The following is a 19,441-nucleotide window of genomic DNA, read 5'->3' on the forward strand; positions in this document are numbered from 1 at the left end:
GTTAAAGGTTGTTAAAATTATTCTTAATGGTATTCAAAAAAAAAAATTCTTGATAACAAATTTAAAAAAATTGTCAGCCAGCAGGGATTTGCTCAATTTAGACTTTATATGCTTCTGAGAACCAGCGTCCTCTGCAGTGGACATTTGTGTTTTGCATAACAGGGGCCTTGTGGTTAGAGTGTCCGCCCTGAGATTGGTAGTGGTGAGTTCAAACACCGGCCATGTCATACCAAAGACTATAAAAATGTGACCCATTACCTCCCTGCTTGGCACTCAGCATCAAGGGTTGGAAATGGGGGTTAAACCACCAAAATGACTCCCAAGCGCGGCCACCGCTGCTGCTCACTGCTCTCCTCACTTCCCAGGGGGTGGAACAAGGAGATGGTTCAAATGCAGAGGGTAATTTCACCACATCTAGTGTGTGTGTGACTATCAGTGGTACTTTAACTTTTTAACAGGGCTATTTTTTTTTCTTCAAAATTTGTAACTCTGATGAAAGAAATAGCTTGAAAATATATGTCCACTGCAGAGGACGCTGGTTCTCAGCAGATTTGATAAATAGTCAATGCTTTAGGGCTAGTAACCTTGCAAAGGCGTCCATGTTTTTCAACCAATCTTGCTCAATTTTTACACACATGTGCCTGTCAGTCCCCTAAAGGTGTGTATTACATTTTGTGGTGATTCACCTAGACTTAAAGTTACAGTGGATGTTTTGCTGAGGGCCTTAAACTGTGTGAGAAATTTCAAGTGAGTTTGACTTAAGGGCGTTAATGAAGTGCTCCTTGATGTGGTTTATTTGTCAGGAAAATAAAAGCACAGTCAATACAGTAAGGGAGCATGTTTTGACAAATTGTCACCGTTTTGTGTGCAGCGGTTTAAGAAGACCTTACACAAATACAAAACCCAAAACCAGTGAAGTTGGCACATTGTGTAAATCGTAAAGGAAAACAGAATGATTTGCAAATCCTTTTCAACTTATATTCAATTGAATAGACTGCAAAGACAAGATATTTAATGTTCGAACTTAGAAACTTTATTTTTTTTGCAAGTAATCATTAATTTAGAATTTAATGGCAGCAACACATTGCAAAAAAGTTGGCACAGGGGCATTTTTACTACTGTGTTACATGGCCTTTCCTTTTAACAACACTCAGTAAACGTTTGGGAACTGAGGAGACCAATTTATGAAGCTTTTCAGGTGGAATTTTTTCCCATTCTTGCTTGATGTACAGCTTAAGTTGTTCAACAGTCCGGGGGTCTCCGTTGTGGTATTTTAGGCTTCATCATGCGCCACACATTTTCAATGGGAGACAGGTCTGGACTTCAGGCATGCCAGTCTAGTACCCGCACTCTTTTACTACGAAGCCACACTGTTGTAACACGTGCAGAATGTGGCTTGGCATTGTCTTGCTGAAATTTGCATCAATCCATCTTAGATGAGCTCAGGCCCGGCGAAGCCAGTGGCATTTTTGGTGTTGTTGATAAATGGCTTTCGCTTTGCATAGTAGAGTTTTAACTTGCACTTACAGATGTAATGACGAACTGTAGTTACTGACAGTGGTTTTCTGAAGTGTTCCTGAGCCCACGAGGTGATATTGTTGTCGCTTTTTGATGCAGTACCGCCTGAGGGATCGAAGGTCACGACCTTGCCAATTACGCAAAGTGATTTTTTTTCAGATTCTCTGAACCTTTTGATGATATTACAGACCGTTGATAGTGAAATCCCTAAATTCCTTGCAATAGCTCATTGAGAAATGTTGTTCTTAAACTGTTGGACAATTTGGTCACGCATTTGTTCACAAAGTGGTGACCCTCGCCCCATCCTTGTTTGTGAATGACTGAGCATTTCATGGAAGCTGCTTTTATACCCAATTATGGCACCCACCTGTTCCTAATTAGCCTGTTCACCTGTGGGATGTTCCAAATAAGTGTTTGATGAGCATTCCTCAACTTTCTCAGTCTTTTTTGACACTGGTGCCAGCTTTTTTGAAACATTTTGCAGGCATCAAATTCCAAATGAGCTAATATTTGCCAAAAATAACAAAGTTTACCAGTTCGAACGTTAAGTATCTTGTCTTTGCAGTCTATTCAACTGAATATAGGTTGAAAAGGATTTGCAAATCATTGTATTCCGTTTTTGTTTACGATTTACACAACTTCACTGGTTTTGGGTTTTGTACATACAGCCATGACTGTACCTAAATAACGACATGATTCAGCCTGTCAGCTTTTTGTGTGATTTTATTCACATTTTTCCAGAAAATGATGATCAGATCCCAAATTGCTTGACCCGTATGACATCAAGGTTCAAGGTTCAACTTTATTGTAACAACAGAACAAAAACACAAGCACAGACACAACCACAACCAGACAACTAACATTTAAACATCAGAACATGGAGCTTGATAGACATAGGTGGCACTTTGATGTAGGCATAAAATCTACAGTATGGAGATAAAGATAAAGTACCAGTGTGCATTGCACTAGAGCTCATGGATAAAGTGCTGTGTGCTAAAGTGCTTATTTCTAAAGTGCTATGTGCTAAAGTGCTATGCACTAAAGTGCTGTGTGCTAAAAAAGTGCTAACCTATGTATTAACATTCTATTGCACATTGTTGGTCAGCTTAATGGAGGCAAGTGTTGACATACTCATGCTGCTAGAGTCTAGTTCAAACTTTGTATTGCTTGATATTTTCCTCAAGGTAATGCCCGTGGACACTTAATAAAAAATGAAGTGCACGTGGTAAATTCTGTTTGTTTCTTAGTTGTACAAGTGTCAGGCTAAGTGCTGATGGTCTTTATTGACAAGCCTAGCCAAAGCACGTGTTTAGTTATGAGAGCAGTACATATGTAAACAGCCGCAAGTAAAGTGGCTAAAGAGGATGTGGTAATGTTGTATGAATACATTCCCCGTGGGAGTTTTTTTTCCCCCCCTTGTCAACACACACGGACACACTGGAGAATACTTTTGCACACACACGCCCACCACTACCTTGATCTTTCTAGCCATTTGACATTCCTGTGCTGTGGCGAGCAGGAGCAGCACCGCCATGGAGGGGGAGTACTGTGTATGAATCGGCTTTATTGTGTAGCACGGCAAGGTGGAGGGCCAGGGAGACCTGAGCCAACCCCTCCTGCTGCCCCCAGGGGCCTCAGAGGTCCGCCACAGGGTGCTGATATGGCTTTAAAGGCAGTGGGAATACTAATATTATGTTGCTCCTCCATATCTGCTGGTGCACTGTATACTGCATACCTGCATTGACAGAATGATAGACAACTGCTACTTATTCACTTCACGTCCATGGACCATACCCACATACAACAATGTCACAAGAATGAAGTCGTCATTTTGGGGAAAAAGTCAAATTTTACAGAAATTAAGGCAAAATAATGACATGATAGCGTTACAATATCAAACTTGTCATGGTCCGATAATAAAATCACAATGTTACAAAATAAAAGTTGGAATTGTCATTGTGCAAAGTCGTTACGGCACTATATTTAAGATGCATTGTTACAAAAATGTTGTGACGTAAGCGCGGTGTTTCCCATATCCATTTCCCACACACATGGCGACTTGTCCAGGGTGTACCCCGCCTTCCGCCCGATTGTAGCTGAGATAGGCTCCAGCGCCCCCCGCAACCCTGAAGGGAATAAGCGATAGAAAATGGATGGATGGATGTCTTTTTTTTTCTTTCGCATTTTAAAGATGATTAACACTTGCAAGATGTCACCGTTGTAGCCTTGTCAAGTTATGTGTTGTTTGTTTGTGCTCTCCCCTAACTTGAAAAGGGTTTGACTGTTTGACCAGGGGTTACACTGGGACTTCACTCTTTGTTTTAATCTCTGTTTCTCCTTTTATTTGGGACTTGATTGTCTCTTTTTACATTAAATAGTTGTAAGGTGAAAAACTCTTGGAGAAGCAAATTAGCAATTAGGGGCCAATACAAACAAATTACATTTCAATTAAACATTTTTTAAAGTAAAGTGTTTTCAAAAGTACATATAGTGTACAGCTTGAATTTGGCATTTAAACATTTTAACAACCACTTGGCAATTAAAATAAATTCAACATTTAAAAGTATATATATATATATATATATATATATATATATATATATATATATATATATATATATATATATATATATATATATATATATATATATATATATATATATATATATATATATATATATATATATATATATATATATATATATATATATATATATATATATATATATATATATATATATATATATATATATATATATATATATATATATATATATATATATATACATACACTACCGTTCAAAAGTTTGGGGTCACCCAAACAATTTTGTGGAATAGCCTTCATTTCTAAGAACAAGAATAGACTTTCGAGTTTCAGATGAAAGTTCTCTTTTTCTGACCATTTTGAGCGTTTAATTGACCCCACAAATGCGATGCTCCAGAAACTCAATCTGCTCAAAGGAAGGTCAGTTTTGTAGCTTCTGTAACGAGCTAAACTGTTTTCAGATGTGTGGACATGATTGCACAAGGGTTTTCTAATCATCAATTAGCCTTCTGAGCCAATGAGCAAACACATTGTACCATTAGAACACTGGAGTGATAGTTCCTGGAAATGGGCCTCTATACACCTACGCAGATATTGCACCAAAAACCAGACATTTGCGGTTAGAATAGTCATTTACCACATTAGCAATGTATAGAGTGTATTTCTTTAAAGTTAAGACTAGTTTAAAGTTATCTTCATTGAAAAGTACAGTGCATTTCCTTCAAAAATAAGGACATTTCAATGTGACCCCAAACTTTTGAACGGTAGTGTGTGTGTGTGTGTATATATATATATATATATATATATATATATATATATATATATATATATATATATATATATATATATATATATATATATATATATATATATATATATATATATATATATACATATTAGGGGTGTAACGGTACGTGTATTTGTATCGAACCGTTTCGGTACGGGGGTTTGGAGGTGTACCGAACGAGTTTCTAAGCTAAAGTCTTAACAAGCTGCTTTGCTTCTTCTGCCTCTGTCTCAGCACCCAGCATTTTCCCACCCACACAACCATCTGATTGGTAACAGCCAATCAGCAGTGCGTATTCAGAGCGGTAACAGCCTATCAGCATTGCGTATTCAGAGCGCATGTAGTCGGCGCTTCAGCGTCGAGCAGATAGGTGTTTAGCAGGTGAGCATAAGGCAGCGTACTCTCCCCAAATGATAATAAACACCTCCCAGTCAACTACTAGTAACATCACTATGAGCCCGTTGACCTTCTAGAAAAAATGTGTCTGGGGGCCGGTCCGGTATATCTATTTTTAGGAACACTAATACAAAACCTCACAATAATGTCTGATTGAAAGCTAAAAACGCTATGACAGGCCGCCTTAAAAAACGGAATGGAATTTACATTTTTTTAACTGAATGAGACACCCAGAATGTACATGAAAATAAATAATTTGGGATTTACAATATTAACTATGAACGATAAAACACTGAATATTGACAACATATGAAGGTCACCCCCTCTCGATCGACATATTTTACAATCAAGCGACACGCAACAAAAATGCAACAAACACAGCGAAATATGAACGTGAAGGGTAAAAAACCCCCACCTACTATCTGATATATCTGATACATCACTAAGTTTTAGAACTTTGTTGTAAACATTTCCTTCCGTGTCTGTCCCTGACACCCACATTTCAGGCTGGCCGCTCTGGAAACACTCTGTGGAAACGCTCCCCACCCACACTGCTGGGCGCCTCGTCTGAGCTGCTGTGACTTAGATTACCATAGTAACTAATTAGATTACCATAGTAACTAATTAGATATAACTAGTACATCATTCAAAAGCGCAAATTCCAACCATTGAAATACTTTGTACAGTTCAAGACTTACGGTGATTTGAAAACATCACTGCACATCATAATGGCGGCTACAGTTTCCATCTTAAAGATCTAAAAAAATTATTTGGGAATGTCCACATTTAATTTGCTTAACGGGCCGCTTTCGGCCCCCGGGACTTAATTTGCCCAGATCTGCCATATATGGTAGAGGATTACCCAAAGAGCTTTGCGTGAGTCCGCCATTGTTATCCAGTTGTAGTCAAAAGTTGTAAATAAGTTTATTATTTTTTGTCTATCCTCTTGTTTTGGGGCACACTGGCTCGTACATGCACATGCATGCTAAAATCCTCCACTGTTGCCATTTATTAGAAAAAAAGCCTTGTATAGTTCTGACTTAAATTTGTCATTATACTTGGTATGGAAGCACTAAAAACTATGACATAGCTGACAGTGAGAAGAAACAGTCGCAAGAGACTTGGCCTGGAAGATGGCTTTCAAACAAAAATAAGACAGCCCACAAAACGGTGCATTCTGGTCAGAAAGCAAAACATAATCTATGCAACATTTTGACCAAAGAACCACCATTACATTTTATGTGGAGCACAAAAAAGTATGTTAGACGTGGGAAAAAATCATACTGTGACCCCTTTTAACATGTAGCGTTACTAAAAACATCAGATTACAAGAATAAGGTTTTAATGGTAAAATAATAAAGCTGAGCTTTATTTCTTTTTTTCTTTTTCTTTTTTTTTTATTAATCAGTCCAACAAAATAATCCACAATAATACAATAATAATACAATCCTACTTCCAAAACCAAACCCGGCCCAGCAACATTTAGAATAGCAATCAACAGAGCAATTGAGGACACACAAACATGACACAAAACAGTCCAAAAGTAGAAAAAAGGAATAATATCAACAACAGTATCAATATTAACAAGAATTCCAATATAGCAGTGATTAGAAATACTGAGCTGAGCTTTATTATTTTACCATTAAAACCTTTACAACTTGCGGGAATAAAACATATGATATGATTATGAAGTTGTAATGACACAAGAACATGTTGTAATGTTGTAAATTTGTTATCGTACACATTTTTTTAAACGTAATATTACAAAAAAAAATCTGATTACAAGTAACAGGTTTTAAAGGGGTCATAGTATGATTTTCTTCCTACATTGGAAAAACTTCTATGTGGTGCTTTGGATTTTTTTTTTACATAAATTATGTTTTACGGACCATCTTTAAGCAGCTTCCTGTCTGTCTTTTTGGAATGCCAGTTTTGTATTTACGTGACAAAGTCCTACTCCAGGCCAAGCCCCATTCAACTGCGTCTGCTCTTCTTCAGCCGTGTTGTAGTTTTTGGTGCTTCTTTATCGAGCCTACTGACAAGTTAAAACTATATGCTGCTTCTTATTAGGAATGTCAACGGCGGAGGATTTTATCATGCATGTGCATGTACAAGCCAGTCACAAGAAGATAGAGAAAAATAAAGAACTTTTTAACTACAACTTTGGACTACAATTGAATAAATAAAAACGGACTTGCGCAAAGCTCTTTGAATAAAGCTCTACCATACATGGAGATATCCGCTGACGTAACTTAGGCAAATAAGGCACTATCCCAAATACAAAAAAACAGGTACCAGTAGGTAACAAAAGTTGGTTTTGCATAATAAGACTGAGAATAAAGTTGTAGCTTTACAAGAAAAAAACTTAATTATGATAATGAAGATATAATGTTTTAAGTTTGTTCTGCGCTAGATTTACATTGTAACATTACAAACAACATGTTATATTACAGGAAAAAGTTTTTGATTGTAAGAGGTTAAAATTTAAGCGTTACATGGAAAAAAAGCATATATAATAATGAAGTACTAATCTCACGAGAAAAAGCCGTAATGTTATAAGTTCAATTCAGTTTCATATTTCCAATTGTTTCATTACAGCACGTCCGAATAGGAGTAGGAAGAAGCAGAGCTTATTTAACCCTAGCCCTTTTCATACCATAGCAATTTTATTCAATTTCCTTGTTCTCTGTTTGTAACAGAACAGTGAATAAATACATAATAAATAAATCATATACCATATTAAATACATAAATAATCATTATCTCAAAAAAAAAAAGTTTTAAGATGTTCATCACAATTATTCTTCTTTGTACTTTGTGAACACTTGTAGTTTGAACAGTCTCTTAAAGTGAATCATATTGGTGCTTTGTTTGATTTCTTTGGTTAATCCATTCCATAATCGAATTCCACACACAGATATGCTAAATGTTTTAAGTGTTGTACGTGCATACAAATGTTTCAAATTATATTTTCCTCTAAGGTTATATTTCTCCTCTTTAGTTGAGAAGAATTGTTGTACATTCTTGGGTAGCAGGTTATAGTTTGCTTTGTACATAATTTTAGCTGTTTGCAAATGCACCAAATCATTGAATTTCAATATTTGTGATTTAATAAATAAAGAGTTTGTATGTTTTCTATCTCCAACATTCTGTATTATTCTCATTGATCTTTTTTGTGACATTGTTAGTGATGAAGCGCACATTGTAGTTGTTTCCCAATATTTCTGCACAATAACTCAGATATGGTAACACTAGCGAGCAGTAAAGAATATGAAGTGATTTTTGGTCCACAACATATTTTGCTTTATTCATTATTGGCGTCTTTCTTGCTACTTTATGTTGTACATTTATTATTATTACACCCAAAAATGTGTTTTCTTTTACCCTTTCAATGTCTACTCCGTCTATTTGTATTTGTGTTTGACTTTCTCTTCCACTGTTACCAAAAAACGTCATAAGTTTGTTATGGGACTAGAAAAATGTTTTTAATTGTAAGGGAATAAAGTCTCAGCATTACTAGTAAAAAATGTATAACAAGTAAATGAAGTGGTTATGAAAAAGTCAGTATGGTAACTTCAGTACGGTACTGGATTTAAGATGTAATATTACTAAAACTTCATAATATTAGAGACAAATGTTTTTAAATGTAAGACAAGGTTGAATCATACCACAAAAAGCACCATATTACAGGTAAAAACATTTTCATGGTAAGAGAAATTTTTTTTTACATTTTACAACAGTATGGTTTGTTTGAGGTGTGTGTGCCTCCAGGGTTATCATGCAAAGGGATTCAGATGCTCTACTTTTCTTCTCTATAAATGGAGCGTAAAATTTCCCCCTCATGTTATTTATTTAGTCTGACTATTTACCCCTTGCTTACAATTGGACGTACCTTACAGTTGTCCTAAATGTACGTTATGTTACGTTAAAAAAAGCATACTATTGTTTTTAATGGTTGTAGTATTTACAAGAATAAACTTGGCATCATACAAAGTCATAATGTTATGAGGAAAAAAGTTGTGCCATGGTAAGACTGTACTTTAAAACCAATTATGGTAAGAGAATTAAAATGTAATGTTAAATAAAACAATTTTTTTTTGTTGCAAGAAAATAAAGTTGTGGTGTTACGGGAATCCATATATGGTCGTAATGAATGAGTCGTAATGAATGCATTTGTAATGGTACTAGATCGAAGTCGTAATGTTGCGAAAAAACTATAGTATGAGATTGAAGTCGTCAAGTTACAAGACTAAAGTTTGCTAAAGTGAATGTTACGATTGCCGCTGCTAAAAGTCGGCTGCCAGCACTCTGTATCAATGGGGTTATATTTTTAGATTATACCATTTTTTTTAATAGTATTTGCTACTATTATTTCGGTCCTTTTTCTTGTATTTATGTTGTATATAAGTATATATATATATATATATATAGTACAGGCCAAAAGTTTGCACACACCTTTTCATTCAATGGGTTTTCTTTATTTTCATGACTATTTACATTGTAGATTGTCACTGAAGGCATCAAAACTATGAATCAACAGATGTGGGGTTATGTACTTAACAAAAAAGGTGAAATACTCTGAAAACATGGTTTATATTCTAGTTTCTTCAAAATAGCCACCCTTTGCTCTGATTACGGCTTTGCACACTCTTGGCATTCTCTCTGTGAGCTTCGAGAGGTAGTCACCTGAAATGGTTTTCACTTCACAGGTGTGCTTGAAGCTCATCGGGAGAATGCCAAGAGTGTGCAAAGCAGTAATCAGAGCAAAGGGTGGCTATTTTGAAGAAACTAGAATATAAAATATGTTTTCAGTTATTTCACCTTTTTTTTTTAAGAACATAACTCCACATGTGTTCTTTCATAGTTTTGATGCCTTCAGTGACAATCTACAATGTAAATAGTCATGAAAATAAAGAAAACACATTGAACGAGGAGAAGGTGTGTCCAAACTTTTGGCCTGTACTGTATATTTATATTTATTTATTTATTTTTTAAATGATCTTAAAATAATTTTTTTGTCATAAAAAACATTTTTTTCCCCTCATAACAGGGCAACATTTAACTCATAACACTTTAAACTTTCAACTGAAAATTATAATTTATTATTTTATTTCCAGCGTTTTATTCACTGTAATTACAACAATTATTGTTTCTACATACAGTACTTAAGACGCATAACAATCTGATCTTTGACTTTAAAATTATACGACTATAATCTTGAAATTTTCAATCTATTGTAATATTAGAACTATTTTATCATGATCACATTTATTTTTGTAACATCACTCCTTTTCTCTTAAAAATTCAACTTTATTCTCATAATATAATAAACTTTTTTTTAAAATCAGAATTGTATCATTTTCTTTTCAAAGCACCTCCATCAATGTTTTATATACACACTGTGCATTTAATCAAGTGCATTGGAAGTAACACTAAAAAAAACAAAACAGTAACAATTGTGAGTAATTTAAAATAAAAAAGAAGCATGTTTGCCCCATAAATTAATTTGACAGAACTCAATTAGTAGCTGAAAGGTCTCCCTGACCTCCATCCTCCCTACAGATGGTATGTTCTTATTTTTACAACCACACAGCAAGTGGCCACACAGAGACAAAGAAACAGACTGGTGATCATAACCTTTGACCTTTTGTTCAGTTCATGGTGGTTTTAGGCAGCGGTTTGTGTCATGAAAGTGGCACTTAGGCGCACACACTTTTACCACATCTCCTCCGAATGTGCTTCTTTTAGACCCTCAACTTAATTCATTTAAAAACATTGAATGCATCACATGAATGACAGGAAGGATTCACTTTTAATCAGAAGTAAAAGCACAATTAGAAGCTCCTCAAAAAGCTTCCAGAGGGAAAATTATGTTTTTTCTCCACTAATGGTAGTTTGGACTTGGTTAGTGTTCATCTTAATGTGGTCTTTCATTTCAAGATGGAGACATGGCTCATTGTTATCCTTTTTTCTAAAGGACACATTCAACAGTGTTTACCTCAGGACTGCAATCTATTTGAGGTGGTGGGTAGGAGCATCTAATTTGCATAATAGGCCATGACTCATGAGCATGTCATAAAAAATAAATAAAAGTCTAAGATAATATATATATAAACTAGGGCTGCAACAACTAATCGATTAAATTGATTAAAATCGATTATTAAAATAGTTGGCCATTAATTTAGTCATCGATTCGTTGGATCTATGCTATGCGCATGCGCAGAGTTTTTATTTTGTTTTTTTTAATACAATTTTTTTAATTTTATTTATTTGTATTTTTTTTTTAAATAAACCTTTATTTATAAACGGCAACATTTACAAACAGCTGATAAACAATAATCAAAATAAGTATGGTGCCAGTATGCTGTTTTTTTTCAATAAAATACTGGATAGGACAGAAATATAGTTTGTCTCTTTTATCCAATTATTAATCGATTAATCAAAGTAATAATTGACAGATTAATTGATTATCAAATTAATCGTTAGTTGCAGCCCTAATATAAACATATTAAAATGCAAATTGTCGTGTTATGAGTATAAACGTTTCACCTTTTCACGATATTTTATGCAATTTTGCTTTATTTTTCAGCGTTTGTTGTTTTTTAAATTGCATTTTATTTCTTAAATGTTCCACTGGCAGGGATGAGTGCCAAGTTTGGTGCTTTTGTGTTATTATTCATTATCAATAGCGCTATTTCTATTGGTATTTGTATTGCTCCATTTGTAGTGTAATAATGCTCATTGTCATTTCTGTATTATTATTTATTTCACTAACGGCTTCTTTGCTATCACTTTTACCATCATATTTGTACATATCCTATTTGCTGATGTTGCTCTATTGTTGTTGTTGTGGTTATTGTTGTGTTTGCTGTTGTTGTTTTTGTCTCTCTGTCTTATCCCCCTCTTGTCCCCACAATTTCCCCCTCTGTCTTTCTTTTTTTCTCTTTCAATCTCCTCCTGCTCCGGCCCGGCTGCACCAAATGATAATATAAATACATTTAATAAAGTCAAATACAAATAAGGCAACAAGAGAAGTATCTCACACTTCTCTTTTGTAAAGTTTTTTTTTTTTTTACAGTACATCAACAATATGATTTGTCTGAGAAGCTGGACAAGACAATAAATAAAAAATAAAAACCCCGGCCAAATTCAGTCTGTGCTAGCTAGTTCCCGATTCAGGTAAAAAATAGTGCCGTGTTTTGATACTTTTTGTGGCATGTGATATCACATCTGGTTGCAGATCTAAGACCAGCTAAAAAATTGGTGAGAAAACAATCAGTCAAACTACCTCCAGGTCATTTTACAATGCCAAAAAAGCAAGTATGCCTGATAGAAAACACTTGGCCGTAAAGTAAGGCTTTACTTTTCAAAAATGCGCTAGCTTGATGCTAATTTACATTGGGTTTGTCATATACATGCTACTGTTTAGCATTAGCGTTTTTTACTTGGCGATTTCAATACCTCCAAATTTGAAAGGATTTTAAGTGCGCCCAATAGGACGCTTGCATGCCTCGCCTTTTACGGTGTTGGTAACACACACTCCCCGGGCTTGTGGAGGTGCCGTGCATTTCTGGATCTTCGCTTCCGCAACTATTACTTTGTCTTTTGTGACCGCTTGTGTTTGATTGTTGAGTAAATCCATGACACAAGAAACCTTTCCTGTATTTAACATTAGTGCGTACTGCGTGGGAATTTGGTACGCCTCTGAAGGAACTGAAGGCTTCGTGCTAAAAAAGTCAGAATATGAATACATTTACTGTTACACTCCTAGTAGCTAGAAGGGTCCAAATACTGAATATACAGCAACAAAGTCGCAGATCTCTCTTGCTGTGTCTTCTTATTCTGTGGCAGACCAAGTGCTTGTGAGCTGTCTTTGGTGCATGTGGAGTTACGACGCGTACCACCACTTAGCTGATAGCACCACATCTACAAAACCCAAAACCAGTGAAATTGGCACGTTGTGTAATTTGTAAATAAAAACAGAATACAATGATTTGCAAATCCTTTTCAACTTATACTCAATTGAATAGACTGCAAAGACGAGATATTTAATATTCGAACTGAGAAACTTAATTTTTTTTTTGCAAATCATTAACTTAGAATTTAATGGCAGAAAAAAAAGTTGGCACAGGGGCATTTTTACCACTGTGTTACATGGCCTTTCCTTTTAACAACCCTTGAAAACGAGATGCTGCATCTCAAGGGGTTTTCCATTAATAAATTCAAATTCAAACAACAATTTTTGAAGCTTTTCAGGTGGAATTCTTTCCCATTTTTGCTTGATCCATCCATCCATCCATTTTTTACCGCTTGTCCCTTTCAGGGTCGCGGGGGTGGGGTGCTAAAGCCTATCTCAGCTGCATGTACAGCTTAAGTTGTTCAACAGTCCGGGGTCTCCGTTATCGTATTTTACGCTTCATAATGCGCCACACTTTTTCAATGGGAGACAGGTCTCCACTACAGGCAGGCCATTCTTGTACCCGCACTCTTTTACTACGAAGCCACGCTGTTGTAACACGTGGCTTGGTATTATCTTGCTGAAATAAACAGGGGCGTCCATGATAACGTTGCTTGGATTGCAACATATGTTGCTCCAAAACCTGTATGTACCTTTGAAAATTAATGGTGCCTTCACATTTGTGTAAGTTACACATGCCTCGGGCACTAATTCACCCCCATACACCCCATATCACAGATGCTGGCTTTTGAACTTTGCGCCTAAATAATCCGGAGGGTTCTTTTCCTCTTTGTTGCGGAGGACACAACGTCCACAGTTTCCAAAAACAATTTCAAATGTGGAATCGTCAGACCACAGAACCCTTTTCCACTTTGCATCAGTCCATCTTAGATGAGCTTGGGCCCAGCGAAGCTGGCGGCGTTTCTGGGTGTTGTTGATTAATGGCTTTCACTTTGCATAGTAGAGTTTTAACTTGCACTTACAGATGTTGCGACGAACTGTAGTTACTGACAGTGGTTTTTTGAAGTGTTCCTGAGCCCATGTGGTGATATCCTTTACACACCGATGTCGGTTTTTGATGCAGTACCGCCTGAGGGATCAAAGGTCACGGGCATTCAATGTTACATGCAGTGATTTCTCCAGATTCTCTGAACCTTTTGATGATATTACAGACCTTAGATGTTGAAATCCCTAAATTCCTTGCAATAGCTCGTTGAGAAATGTTGTTCTTAAACAAATTTGCTCACGCATTTGTTCACAAAGTGAAATGTTGTTTGTGAATGACTGAGCATTTAATGGAAGTTGAAAAGGATTTGCAAATCATTGTATTCTGTTTTTAATTTACGATATAGACAACGTACCAACTTCATTGGTTTTGGGGTTTGTATTTGTGGCGGTCCAAATTTGATCTTGGCGGGCCACCACAATTAAATTTATGTTTTAGAAACATGGTTGGATAGCCATGATGAATAATTATTATAAGGCTGTACACAAAGGAAGAGCCGGTAATCAAATATGAAATCAGTTTTGGTCAATGAGTTACCAAGCAATGTCTGTAATGAAGCTGATTACGGTCCATCAAGATCTTCTGTCTCTTCTTTATGCACCCATTTTGTCTTTCTAAAAAATCCTCTCCTTCCTTTTTCGCAGATGAACATGACTTGGTGCAGAAGAAAACATTCACAAAGTGGATAAATGCACAATTCTCAAAGGTAACATTATGCAGATCTAGTAACGTTTTCTTGTTGTTTGCTGAGTGCTTAAAAGCAAAACATTCAAAAACATACATGTGAAGTACGTCATAGTTTTTTATGATTTTGACAAAATAAATGCTTTTACCTCCCACCAAGCAGCAGGCTCTCACACACAATGGCCACCTCCTCAGGTACACTAGAACATTCAAATTAACAGAAATATTTAGGAAGCCTATACATTTAATGTGTATATATATTATATTAATGTACATAGATTGTAATATATTTATTTGGCTGGCAGTGGGTAAAATGACCTGACAGTGAAGGAGGGGTAAAAAAATAAACACAAACAGATGACTACTGCTAAAAATAAAATAGGATCTTTAACTTAATTGACTATTTCTTAAATCATTCATTTAATTTAACCATTCTTTTTGAGTCAATTCAATTTATATTATTATGGGCCTGCTGCACTAGCATGCTAACAATAAAGTGCTAGCTTTTTTAGCAAATTTTGCAACTGTTTACCCTAGCCTAGAGTCATATAACTTGGTATGTTAGTTTGCTAATGTTAGCATGCTAGCACGCTAACAATAAAGTGCTAACTTTTTTTTCTAATTTTACACTTTTTTTCTCTAATTCCGCAGCAATACACCTTGCAGTCATATAGCTTGGTATGTGAAATGAGCTAACTGTTAGCATGTTAACGTTAGCATGCTAGCATTCTACCATTAAAGTGCTAGCTTTTTGAGCTAATTTTGAAACCGTTTACCCTAGTCATTTTAACCTGGTATGTGACATTAGTCACTCTGTTAGCATGCCAACATTAAAATGCTAACTTTTTTAGCAAATTTTACACTTTTTTTAAATTTTATTCCCCAGCCATACCCCTTAGAGTCATATAACTTGGTATGTGATACAAGCTAACTGTTAGCATGCTATTTGTCTAATTCCGCAGCCATACACCTTACAGTCATATAAATTGGTATGTGAAACATGCTAACTGTTATCATGCTAACGTTTGCACACATGCAAAATGTTAGCATTTTAATATAAGCATGCTAACGTTTTAGGCTAGCTGTGTAGCTCATTTTGTACATTTACACCTAAAATTCTCGGATTCAGACACTCGGCACCATCTTAAAAAGCAGGGCAGGCCCATAAAAACTGTTTCCAGTTGTATTTTATTCTATTACATTTTCATTTTATTTTAATACAACCATTATTATATTTTTACAATAGAAATATGACAAAAGCTCACTGACGTACAGTAAATAAACGTTAACTGCAAATGTTGAGTACCATATTATTAAGAGGATGTTTTTCTAAACAGGCGGGTAAGGCGGCCATCAAGGATATGTTCTCTGACCTGAGGGATGGGAGGAAGCTGCTGGACCTGCTGGAGGGCCTCACTGGAACCACCCTGGTCAGTTTACAACATGTTTAACTTTCACACTTTGTCTACAAAATGTTAGTTCCGAGTTCCAGGTTTTCTTCATGGAACAAAAAAAATAAACAACAAAAAAAAGGACAAACTCCCCGCATTCTCATGCCTTCTGATTGCCTGTTTTGTCCATGCAGCTGCAAAAACTACCAGTCAGTCTGCACTTAATGCACCTTAATCTCTCCCTGCTAGCATGACAATAAATCCATAACTCACTGTCAGTGAGCACAGCATCTTATAAAGGATTTGCAGCTGGTTGCAATTTACCCAGGCAATCTTTCTTCCCACTTGAAGGCATCGATTCTTTTTGTTAAATTATTGTGCATTCTTGTCCCTCTTATGAGCGGTTTTGCTCAACAATGCCTATAAATAGATGTCCCATTTTCCATCAATCCATTTTCTTCAAATTAATTAATTATTCTGCCTTTTCTTTGTTGAATCAAACCTTAATTGACTCCTCTTCCTCAGACCAAAGAGCGAGGCTCCACCAGAGTGCACTCTCTCAATAACGTCAACAAAGTGCTTCAAGTTCTGCACCAAAAGAATGTGAGTAGTGTGTTTTTTGGACCTTTATATTGCATATTTTGTCTGATTCTCTGATGTCAAAGATTGTATACTACACTTAAGCTATTTTATAGTATTTTTAACAATTGCAAATATATTTCAAAAGTCCCACAATAGTGTATGGAAAGTGTGTTGTCCAAAATGCTGCCTTGATGCCAGAATTTAGACTATTTTAACACACCATTTTGTGTCTCGAGCTTTAATGCTAATGAGCTGTGTTTGTCCACCCCTCTGTCCGCGACAGAGTGTGTCTCCAACGAGCACTGTTGTGCGCTTTATTTACTTGTCCAATGTAAAAAATGTCATATATCACATACAACAGCCATGTCAAAGTCAAGGCCCACGAGCCAGATCCGGCCCGTGAATGAATTATCTATGGCCCCTGGCATGATATTTGGCCTGCAGGCCACAGCCGCCTGCTGCTGTTTTGCACGCACTAATGCTCCATCAGTGTTGGCCTTAGGAATTTTCAAAATCATCAAGTCATAAAAATGGGGTCCCACAGTAAAATTTTTTTGTTCCCACTTGTTTCTAACTGTTTTTAAAACAAATGATAAATTATCCTGTTATATCTTACATTCTATATTGTGTTTTGGAAAAAGGTTGTCATAAACGTTACTTAATTCATTTTAAAAAATAATACAAAAGAAAAAAAATGTTTTATGCATATGTCAATGTATTCAGTTATAAGCATTCATTAATTTTCTTCTTTCCTTCATAAATCTAAATGTTACCGCTGTCGGTACTTTTTCTATATTTTAACTGTAATATTTTTAGAACGTGTTTGTTTGTTCTATTTTTGGCCAAAGTAAGACAAAGAAAACAATCTGAAGTTGTCTTTATTGTTTAGTTTTAATGCCATGATTTTAATAGTCCGGCCCGCGTGTGCACAGATTTTCCTCCATGCGGCCCCTCAGCTAAAATGAGTTAGACACCCCTGACATACAACAAGGTAACATTAAGGAGTGGGATATGAGGACACAAACGCTAGCAGCATTAGTATAGCAATGAGCACTACAGTGCTAACGTCACACTCACATTTTAATAGCAACTCCATGCTAGCCTTTTTGCTACCATAAAATGAAACTCACAGCTCCCATGTCTGTAGCTTGTAAATTTGGCAAAGCTCAAGGCTTTATTTTGAAATATGTAGTGAAGCCTTCTTTTTTTCTTTAGTGAAGTGAAGTGTAGTTAATTATATTTATAAAGCGCTTTTCTCTAGTGCAGGGGTCGGCAACCCAAAATGTTCAAAGAGCCATATTGGACCAAAAATACAAAACAAAAATCTGTCTAAAGGCTTATATAAGTGTTATAATGAAGGCAAAACATGATGTAAGTGTCTATATTAGCTATATTAGCCTACTATCAAAGACTGACGCAAATCTTAATTGACAGAAATGTTGTATTTTTATTTTACACGTTTTTGCAACTTTAGAAATCATTATAAAATGGAGACTTCTCACTGGATGAGATAACTTCTGGAAATTACTAGCTCAGAATGGCCAAATGGATGTGTGTGTCCAAGTTTAAGGAAATGACAGGCTGTCTTTATTGATTTATTACAATCTTTGCAAGCTGGATAATGTTTGCTGTGGTCTGGAACAACATGGCACACAAACAACTATCAGAAATGCTGCCAATATTACATACAGATAATGTGTCATGAGACAATTAAATATAAATTAAATACACACAGGACATAAGTAAAGGACATTAAATGAGCTCAAATATACCTACAAACAAGGCATAATGATGCAATATGTACATACAGCTAGCCTAAATAGCATGTTAGTATCGCTTGCAGTCATGGACTGACCAAATATGCCTGATAAGCACTCCAGCAAATCAATAAAGTCAACAAAGCTCACCTTTGTGCATTCACGCACAGCATAAAATGTTTGGTGGACAAAATGAGACAAAGAAGGAGTGGGAGCGTCGGAGAAATTTGTACATGGAAACAAACTACGATGAGTTGAAGGATCGTTGAAATTGGTAGGACAAAACGGTGCTTGCCAAATACCCTCATCAGTGAAGTATGTTTAATATAAACAGTGGGATTTCTAACAATTAGGAAGGTTTGTGACATGTTTGTTCTCCTAAAATATATTAAAACTAAAAAAATGTTTTCATCATTTTCCATTTTCACACATCTCTGAGAGAGGTCCAGGGAGCCAATAGGGCGGCGCTAAAGAGCGGGTTGCTGACCCCCACTCTAGTGAGTCAAAGCGCTTTACATAGTGAAACCCATTATCTAAGTTACATTTAAACCAGTGTGGGGGGCACTGGGAGCAGGTGGGCAAAGTGTCTTGCCCACGGACATAACGGTGGAACCTGGAAGCTTCAAGTTGCTGGCACAGCCGCTCTGCCAACCGAGCCACGCCGCCCATCAGTTTTTGAGACCGAACGTTAGACTGTCTCTTCTCTCAGAAAGATGGCAAGCATTTGAGGGTGATGATAGTTTTTTTCTCACATTTTGTGCTCCTAAATAAAAGGGTTCGCATGATGCCATAGTGTCAGGTCATGCTGGTCTTCTATTC

At 36.0% G+C, this 19,441-nt stretch overlaps 1 protein-coding gene across 4 annotated transcripts in view; it reads left to right on the forward strand.

The window, feature by feature from the left end:
* The window catches only part of utrn (utrophin), a 393,845-nt gene that overhangs the window by 50,568 nt on the left and 323,836 nt on the right, over nt 1-19,441 (forward strand). For all 4 annotated transcript variants that reach the window (XM_062044584.1, XM_062044587.1, XM_062044585.1 and 1 more), the window contains 3 exons: nt 14,853-14,914; nt 16,230-16,322; nt 16,809-16,886. In XM_062044584.1, the coding sequence (XP_061900568.1) occupies nt 14,853-14,914; nt 16,230-16,322; nt 16,809-16,886 (233 nt within the window). The remainder of the gene's footprint in view (nt 1-14,852; nt 14,915-16,229; nt 16,323-16,808; nt 16,887-19,441) is intronic.

This window comes from Entelurus aequoreus, linkage group LG04, assembly GCF_033978785.1.
Source record: "Entelurus aequoreus isolate RoL-2023_Sb linkage group LG04, RoL_Eaeq_v1.1, whole genome shotgun sequence".
Classification (NCBI taxonomy): domain Eukaryota; kingdom Metazoa; phylum Chordata; class Actinopteri; order Syngnathiformes; family Syngnathidae; genus Entelurus; species Entelurus aequoreus.